The sequence below is a fragment of the Mus pahari genome, chromosome 4 (genome assembly GCF_900095145.1).
Source record: "Mus pahari chromosome 4, PAHARI_EIJ_v1.1, whole genome shotgun sequence".
NCBI lineage: Eukaryota > Metazoa > Chordata > Mammalia > Rodentia > Muridae > Mus > Mus pahari.
In genome coordinates, this window is record NC_034593.1 from 77,776,486 (window position 1) to 77,785,937 (window position 9,452).

General features: G+C 45.0%; 1 protein-coding gene across 2 annotated transcripts in view; it reads right to left on the minus strand.

The window, feature by feature from the left end:
- Nucleotides 1-4,388: 4,388 nt before the first annotated feature.
- LOC110320417 (Fc receptor-like protein 2) overlaps nt 4,389-9,452 on the minus strand; it is a 10,198-nt gene continuing 5,134 nt past the window's right edge. Inside the window, exons 5-9 of one of the 2 annotated variants that reach the window (XM_029537607.1) lie at nt 8,081-8,389; nt 7,419-7,697; nt 6,037-6,122; nt 5,802-5,901; nt 4,389-4,754 (exon numbers count right to left, since the gene is read on the minus strand). In XM_029537607.1, coding sequence (XP_029393467.1) covers nt 4,735-4,754; nt 5,802-5,901; nt 6,037-6,122; nt 7,419-7,697; nt 8,081-8,389 — 794 coding nt within the window. In that variant the 3' untranslated portion in view covers nt 4,389-4,734. Of the gene's footprint in view, nt 4,755-5,801; nt 6,123-7,418; nt 7,698-8,080; nt 8,390-9,452 lie in introns of both variants that reach the window. The other variant, XM_021196430.2, reaches the window with a different exon arrangement.

A 9,452-nucleotide genomic window follows, 5' to 3' on the forward strand; every position in this document is an offset into this window, starting at 1 on the left:
TTTTTTTGAGACAGGGTTTCTCTGTGTAGCTCTGGCTGTTCTGGAACTCACTCTGCAGACCAAGTTGGCCTCGAACTCAGAAATCCACCTGCCTCTGCTTCCCAAGTGCTGGGATTAAAGACGTGCGCCACCACTGCCTGGCTTCACATATCTCTTCTTATAAAATGGAGGGAACATTATCTCCCTCTGGGGTTCTGAGCATTCAATGTGATCATGCGGATGAAACTGTGCAGTTTAGAGTGGGAAATAATCAACTCAGTAAAAAAGCAAGTTCTAGTAACTCTCTTCTAATGGAGGACTGTGCCAAACTCACTTCTATCTTAGTATGCCATATGTCATGCACATTACACAATAGGGTTTTAATAATGACTCTGAGTATGTTTTTAATTGAAAATAATTTTTCATAACTATATTCTAATTATACTTTCCCTTCCCTTGTCTCCTCCCTGATCCTCCCCATTTGTCCCACATGATCCTTCCCTCCGTGCCCCCCCCCCCCCCGTCTCTGTCTCTCAAACAGTGTGTTTAAAGCAAAGCCATTTTAGCACAGTCTCATTGGCACGGGACTTATTCCTTGGCCTTTGGATGTCTAGTCATCTGTGGTTTGTTTGCAGAATTATTAAAAAATAAGAGTCTGGAAAGGAATGCCATTCTCCCCACAACTCCAGTCTATTCAGGGGAGCCCAAGCATCTAAATACAGCAGCCACAGGTGATTACAGCCAACCTGAGACAAAAGGGCAGCCTTTATAAACAGAGAAGACAGATGCCTTTGCAATACAAAATCTGTTCAATGCTTTGCTGCTTATTTTTAGAGCTTAGTATCTTAAAAGGGGAGCAGTAGGAGAGGCCTCTTTCGCTGAACCCCACTCTGTGAGATGCCAGTTCTTAGTCTGAGATCTCAAGAAGACCGAGAGGTGTGGATGACACATACATATGCTTGCATGCAAAGGGAAAATGCTTGCTACGTCTAGCTTTGAGTCAGCATGGACGCTTCTGCTCAAGGAGCTGGAGACTGTGCCCCGTAAGCCTAGCACTCAGCAGCCCAGCCCCACAGCCTGCACAGGGCTCAGATACTGCGAACCGTAGGAACCAGAGACTGTAGATGAGCTATGATTCTCTGACACAGGACGTCAGGGTCCCTGCTGATGGAGACACTGTTCTGAAGTGCAACAGTATAAGAAATCTGAGGGAAGCGTGATTTTAAAAAAAAGAGTTCAGAATAAGGAAGTAATGATTGCATGCTGTCTTTATTGATTGATGACAAATAAGAGAAATGACAGAGCATAGCAGTCTGAGACCAAATATGGATAAAGAGAACTGATTATTGGGAAAAGAGGCTTTTGTTTAAGATAGGTTTCGTTGAGGTACAACTGGCCTAGCAGAAATGAAGTATTCTGAAGAGACAGTGCGTGTCTCTCAATCTGAGGATGAGACTAGAGAAACAACAAATCCCAAACACATGGGAATTTCCCTAGGAATCTCACGCTGGGAAAAGCTACGTGGAGCAGCAAGCGGGGAACATGCCTCCTGGAAAGAGATTTCACACCGTTCTAACACCTGTTAGACCACCTGACAGGGGGACCCTGAAGCCCAGGCAAGGCTGGGTCAGCAGTGTGCGGGACCACACCTTGACTAGGACTGCTTAGACCTGCTATATTTGTTTCCTATTTATACTTTAAACTCACTTCAGGACCCTGAAGACTGATTTAGAGGATTCACAAGATCTCCTTTTCTTGCTTCCCACTGTGGCCAGGTTGAATAAATCTCCTTTTAAAAAAGTTGGATCTTTTTATTGGACTATGGAGGACAGGTGTGGAGTGTGGAATGTGGACTGTGACTCCCAAGTTTGATGGCAAAAGTCGGTATGGATTGACTGTGTAGAAAGTTCTTGTGGTGAAAACATCTTCTAAAGGTTTATTTTATTTTATGTTTTTAGTGTCTGCCACATAAATATGGCCAAAGCTTGAGAATTGACTGGGATGAAGATAGTTGTAGATTAGATTATAAAGATATTATTCAGTCTTTTCTGAGCCTTGGGAGGGTTAGTAATTCATGGAAAAGATACTGAAGTAATGTTTATAAAGGGAAGTTTGTTTTTTTACATTCAATTCCTGTTCAAGAAAATAAGATTGACATGTGCGATGGTTTGTATATGCTTGTCTCAGGGAGTGGCACTATTAGGAGATGTGGCCTTGTTGGAGTAGGTGTGTCACTGTGGGTGTGGGCTTTAAGACCCTTATCCTAGCTGCCTGGAAGCCAATAATTTGCTAGCAACTTTCAGATGAAGATGTAGAACTCTCTGCTCCTGCACCATGCCTGCCTGGATGTTGCCATGTTTCTGCCTTGATGATAATGGACTGAACCTCTGAACCTGTAAGCCAGACCCAATGAAATGTCCTTATAAGACTTGTCTTTGTCATGGTATCAGTTCACAGTAGTAAAACCCTAACTAAGATAACATGCTTATACCAAGAGAATAAAAAGGGACCGTGAGATTGGAGGAAGATCTGAGGGAGGGTGAAAGTAGAGAGTGTAATGGAATGATGTGGTAAAAAAGGAACTACATGGGGGTTAGAAGAGAACCATCTAGAAGGAGACAGCATAGGAAAGGCCAGCGGGGGAGGGGAGGGGTTGATAACAAAGTACAATGACACATACATATGAAAGTGCCACAAGCAAACCTGTTACTTTGTTTGCTAACCTAAGGAGATTAGTTTTTAAAGTACTGTTATGAAAATGCTGTTATAGAAGAGGAAAATCTCCAAGAGTAGTTGTCTTTTCCCTAGAATCATCTATCTGGTAGTACATCATACTGATTAAGACACTTATGGTACTGCCATTGTATCACATTCTCCCGAGCTTGGCAGTGAGGTGGGTGGGAGTGGGATGGGAAGATGAGTGAACTTACTGCTTCCACCATTTAGATCAGAACTGTGCTCTTCAGAATTCTCTGCCTGGAATAGTTCTTGGATAGCAGAATCCATAGGCAATATCTTGTGTGATATTTGTAGACTAGCTGCGCTACTCTTGATTAGCTTGAAGGGTTGTGAATACCCCAGGCCCTGTTGCAGCTCACCTCTGTACTTTACTCACCTACTTGTTTTGCTGGTGTGGGGTGGTAACCGGTAGGAATTCCAGTTCTCAGATGACTTCCCAGCTTCTCAGCCTCCAGGCCTCCTTCCTGCCTAAATGAGTGAGAGAAGCCTCCTTCTCCTCCAGAACTTTTGGGGGAGTTTCTGTTGGCCCTGGTCCCTCCTGCTGACACATGCCCATTCAGCTGAGGCCTGGCTGTCTCTGCTAGGTAGCGCCACTGCTGCTGATTCGTGTTTGCTATCCTGACTCTACCAAACTGGACTGCTGGTGTATTCATGAAGTGTTTGTGAGTGGATTGAGCTGCCGCTGCTGAATTCTGTGAACTGAACTGCTAACTTCCTGACGACGCAGATAGGATTTGCTCCACAGAACAATTTCTACACAGGTCCACTTCTCCTGTACCCTTTCTTTTCTACTACCTCTGGTAAGTGGTGAGCTAGAAGGGAGGTTAAAGCATTTAAGGACCATCATTAAAAGTGGGCTTTGAAAAATTAAAGTTACAGAGCACCACATAAAACCAGGCACAACAGCACATACCTGTTAACCAAGCACTCAGAAAATGGAGGCAGGAGGATTAGAAGCTCAAAGTTATGCTTGGCTATATCACAAGTTTGACGGTCATCCTAGGCTACAGTGATGGCCCATCTGAGAACAACAACAACAACAACAACAAAACTCAACAAAACAAAAAGGGAATACAATTTTAGAATAAGAAACACCAATATAAAAATGTTTACAATAACTTCAAGAAGGCATGTACACATATGTGTGTGAGTTCTGTTCATGTGTATTTCTCTATATAAATACCTTAAAATTAAGTTGTTGAGCCTGGTGTGGTGGCACGTGTCTTTAACCCCAGCACTTGGGAAGAAGAGGAAGACAGATCTCTGAGTTCAAGGCTAGCCTGGCCTACGGAGTGAGTTCTAAGATAATTAGGGCCTTACACAAAGAAAACTTGTCTTTAAAAAAACCCAAATAAATGAATGAGTAAATAAATAGCCCACAAACAAATAAATAAAAATTTGAATTTAGATACTAAAATCATGTGCAGTTTATAAAGCAATCAATTTAGTTGTTAAGTCATCCATCTGTGCAAATCCATCACTTATAATCACTTTGATTAGTATCAGTTACTTCTGACTGCGTGACTTTGGCTGAGTTTTCCTTTCTATATATCACTTTTTTCTAATTTGCTTTATATCTATAACTTAAGAAAATGGTTTTTTTTGTTTTTTTTGTTTTTTTTTTTTAAAGCTAGTTTCTTCCCACGTCAAGAAATGAACATACGCACTGGGGGTATATGTGCTTTATTAGACCACTTTCTACCAGATGGAAGTCCAGGCACATGTATGTCATCCTCACCTGCGCCACCTCTGCATCTGCCTTAGGAGATAGCGAGAAGGATCTAGAAAGGCAGGGAATCTGGACAGGGGAACAATTTTTCCAAGCTTGGCCTCTGGGGACAAGGGACTCGGGCTTTCTTTGGAGCTGTTGGAACATTATCTCAGAGCAGATTAATATAGTTTTGAGTCCTGTTGAAGGATAAGCCACAGCTGAAGTCTGGAAGTCCACTGGGAGCTGCAGACTGTGAGGCCCAGTGCATAAAGTAGGAGGTCTGATGGTCTCTGGTCTCTAGATCTTCAGAAAGTGCTGGGTAAGACTGTGTGTAAAGGGAATGAGAAGAGGTCAGGGATACAGAGACCCAGCGAAGGGCTGTGCAAACACATGCATCAGATTTCCTAAGGAGGTGTGCAAAGCAGAGTGAAGGTGAAAGACAGTTTGAACCACAGAAGCCCACATCCCAGCAAACCGTTCCACATCATCTCCGGAAGGGGGCGGGACTTCTTCCTCATGGACTGAGGTCCTGAATATGTGCAGTCCTAATTTTATCTTGACTCAGTGAGGTCTAGACACTACCACACTTCTCTGACTAAGATAATCAGTCACATAGAAGTTTGTTATTTCTGGGGCTGGAATGTAGGGGAAGCCAACCTCAAAGGCTGTGCAGATCCCATGGGCTCCACAGAGCCTAGTCCTGATTCCGCTACCTTGAACAAGCTACCTACCACCTTCCAAATGTCTTGCAATGGTCATGGGTCCAGTAATTCTAATCCTCTGTGCAAAAGGCCATGCTTGCATTCAGTGGACGGAGGCCAGGGAGGAAGGACAGTGTCCCTGGCTTCCTCTCTGGTCACAGGTTTGTGGAGATGTGGAAGCTTGTAGCAGTCCTCAGAGTTCTTCCTTTCGAGTTGACTCTCTGGAATCTGCCTTTTATGGCCTGATTCCTGGGCCTGACTTTTGGGGCCACCAATGTCTTTCCAACACTACCATTAGAATCTAAGGCTTCATTCTGACTAATGGAATTGCAAATGAAAGAGCTCAGGAGAGCCGAAGAGACTTCACAATAATGTAAACATCATCATGCTGACTAAAAACCACCCAAACTGTATATATTGATAACTTAATGATTTTCTTGACATTATGCCCCAGCAACACAACCATAAGAATACTGATGTTTTGTTTGTTAGGATTGTCTTTTAAGATAGTCAAGTTCACAGGACAGTTTTCTGTAACTCTGGGCCAATTTAATGTGATCTTACAGTGTTGCCCCAAGTTGCACTCTGCTGTAGAATAGGTACAAGAAGGAAAGCAGAAGGTGGCAGCCCAGGGAGGGGCTCAGTCCCATGTCAGCTCTGTCATCACTCACCTTCACACACAGCTCCAGCATCCTCATCATGTCCACAATCAAAGGCCTCAACCTGGTCACATTCAGCCAGGGTCTTTTCTGTGCCATTGCACAGGGCTACCTGAATGAGCACAGGCAGAGCTTCGTCAACTGCTGGTGGATACAGCATGGCTATAGGTGTGTGCTGGGCTGCTCCACAGCCCAGCTCTCGGCACACCACAGCCACATCCCTCATGTCCCAGCCATCATCACATACAGTGCCCCAGCGACCTTCCTGCTCCACCTCTACGCGTCCTTCACAGTGGTGGGGGCCATTCACCAAACGCACTTTGGGTGGGGGCTCTGCAAACAGAGTAGGTGAAAGTATATTAAAAAGTGTGTATACTCTTAAGCAGCCCCCACGTACCCAGGTCTTTAGAGCAGGCATAGTGTTATAGCTGATGTTAACAGTTGATTGACAGTATCTGGAATCACCTAAAAGTCTTCAGGCACCACCACCTATCAGGGATTATCTAGGTTAGATTGGCTGGTGGCCATGCCTGTGGGGAACATATTAGGTTAATCACACCGGGAAGACTTGTCCACTGTGGGTGCTAGTATTCCCTAGGCTGGGAGCCCTGACTGAGTTAAAAGGAGAAAGTTGACTTGCACAAACGTTCATAGCTCTGATGATTGTAGATGTGATGTGATGGATGCTTTAAGTACCAGCTGCCTTGACTTCCCTACCATGACTCTTGGACTGTTAGCCAAAAGAAACACCTTTCTTTTAAGTTGCTTTTGCTGGACTTTTGTCATGGCAACAGGAAAGGAACCTAAATCAGATAAGGAGTTGCCAAAGGAGGGATCTTAGAGCCTAGCTTAGTCTTCCTGCACTCTCATTTTTCTCACCATCTCAGGTCATATCACCAATGGCCCCGTTCAGTGAGCCCCACAAAAGCTTCTGCTTACACTGGGAAACACAGAGATTCAGGGTTTGTTTTCCATAAAGCTCAAAAAAAAAAAAATCTTAAAAGCACGGAAGGATATAATTAAATCCTTCCTAATGATAGAGACTGAGACATAGAATGAAGAAAGACCTGTTTTGTTTGTTCTGCGTCTTTTTAAATTCCTGTTTAATTTCCAATTTCTGCTTACTTTGTTATTTTGTTTTTTACTTAGTTTGTTGAGATGGGGATGTCACTGTGTTTCCCAGACTAATCTTGACCTTCAAGCAATCCTCTTTCTTGCCTCTGTTACCTACCATGCTCAGGCTTCTTTAAAAAGTAAAATTGGAGTTATTAGAAAGGGATTCTCCCAATCTCTCCTCTCCCACCTCCCTCCCCCCCTCTGGCTTTCCTTTGAAGTCCATTTTTGCCTTTAACTCGCAGTGATCCTCCTGCCTCAGCTTCCCACACATATTGGGATTATGGTCATGCATCATTGTATTTTTTTTTACATATTCTTTTTTACATAGTCTAGAGAGGCCTTAAACTCAGGATCATTGTTCCTTCTCAGAGATCTCTTGGATAAGCAAATAGCTACAAGATTAACTTTGTTAGTGACTGGTTTCCTGAAGGGTGAGGGTGTACAAGGAGAGGAAGAAAGCATGGCTTGGCATAATGCAAGCTGCACCCTGGAATGAATCATTAAATTGTCTACCTGTGACATTGAGCATTACCACCTCACTGCGCTTGGTACCCCAGCCATTGTCAGCCTCACAGGAGTAGTGCCCAGAATGCCTTGCCGTCAGAGAGAGCTTAAAGGATGCTTTTTCTCCAAAAAGTGTCGAGGTGTTCGCCAGAGTGATATTTTCATGATAAAACCAGTACAGGACGGGAGGAGATGCTCTCTTGTCTTCACAGTGAAGCTCCGCCACATCTCCGATGAAGGGCAAGACCCCAGGAACACTGATGGAGAGGAGCGGGTTCAACACTGGAACTGAGAGTACAGCCGAGTATCAGAGGGAGTGCTGGGAAAACTCGGTGTGTTTTTCACCCAAACTCTCCCACTCCAGCCCCGTGCATTCTGTCCTAAGGTCTCCCTGTTTGATCTAACCATCCAGGGAGGCTCCAGCAGAGCAGTTACACACTGGAAGATTTCTAGAGAGCAGGTTACCCCTCACTATCTGCCTCCCGTTGTTCCATCTCTGTGCCCTCTTTCAGCTCTGGTGCGGCTATTGCCACTTGGACACCCACCAACCAAACAAAAGCCGTGTTGTGTGTTCAGACAGCTTCCTAGCCTCTCCCTGCCTTCCTTGTACTGTCACTTCCGACATTTTCTCCAGCTGGGAGTCGTTGCCTCCGATTGGGGATGGTACTCACCTTTCACAGTGATGTTCACGACTGCACTCTGGATAAGGCCGCAGTTGTTGTCTGCTGTGCAGTAGTACCCCCCAGCGTGGCTTTCCCTGATAGCAGGGATCTCCAGCTCCACTCTCTGGGAATGCTGGCTTTTCTTCCCCACACTTTCCTTAGTGTCCTGCCTGTGCCAGGAGAACGTGATTAGCCCCGTGCCTTTAGCCACGGAACAAGCAAGGACCAGGGGCTCCCCTTCCACGACCAGTGGCTCCCCTTCAACTCCCCAGCCCCTTGAAGGCTGGATCTCCATGGTGACTTGAGATACAGGGATCCCTGTGTGAACAGAAGATAATTGTTAAAGACCAGGTATGGTTCAGTATCACCTTCCGGGAAATATGGCAGGTAGATGTTTGGAGTTGAGCATTCACCCTGCTTGCTTGAGTGTTTTTTTCATGGGAGTGGTGCATACTGAGGGGCATTGCACACAACTGCTCTGCCACCTGATGCTCAGTAACAATCTTATTCTCCACTTCCTGTGCTTTCCCCTACCTACCCCTGTGATCACAGCCCTCAGGGTTCTTGACTTCCTTGTGCACTTGAGGAAATAGGAGAGAGGCTGGAATCTCATTAAAAAGAAAAAAAGGGGGGGGGAGTTTTCTGACCATAGTAACAATTACATTCTGTCATTCAATAACTGCAGAATCTGAGTAAGTCAGTCTCTCTAATCCTCTGTTTTTCTCAATAGCATTTGGATAATCATAGAAACCTCACGGAGTTCTCATGAAGTTTGACTGAGACACATACACAAAGCAGTCTCACACTAGCAATGTTCAGCAATGTCAGGTAGTGATGCTGGTATCTTCTGACAGGGCCGGCTAGGAAGTGCTATAAAGTGTTTAAAGTGCGTGTACGGGGCCAGAGCAACCACGTTTAAACTCCAGGACTCTGGGCTGGGTTTCCTTAGGCAAGTCTCTAGCAGCTCTTTGCTTTGGGTTTCCTCATCTGTAAAATGGGGAGAGTAACAGGACCCACTTCCCAGGCACTACACATACAACTATTTCACAGGCCACTGTGAGGACAAACTGTTCGGCTGCTCTGAGGAACAGCTTGCACGTCTTGCACGTGGCAGATCCTCCTGTCCTCTCTTCTGCAGATACTTGTAAAAGCCAGAGAGAGTGCAGAGCGTCACAACGACTTTAGCTGAGCTCTGCAATAGAGTAACTCTTTTTATGAGTTAAAAATTGTTAATGTCATGAGCCGGGCGTGGTGGCGCATGCCTTTCATCCCAGCACTCAGGAGGTAGAGGCAGGCAGATTTCTGAGTTCGAGGCCAGCCTGGTCTACAAAGTGAGTTCCAGGACAGCCAGGGCTATACAGAGAAACCCTGTCTCGAAAAA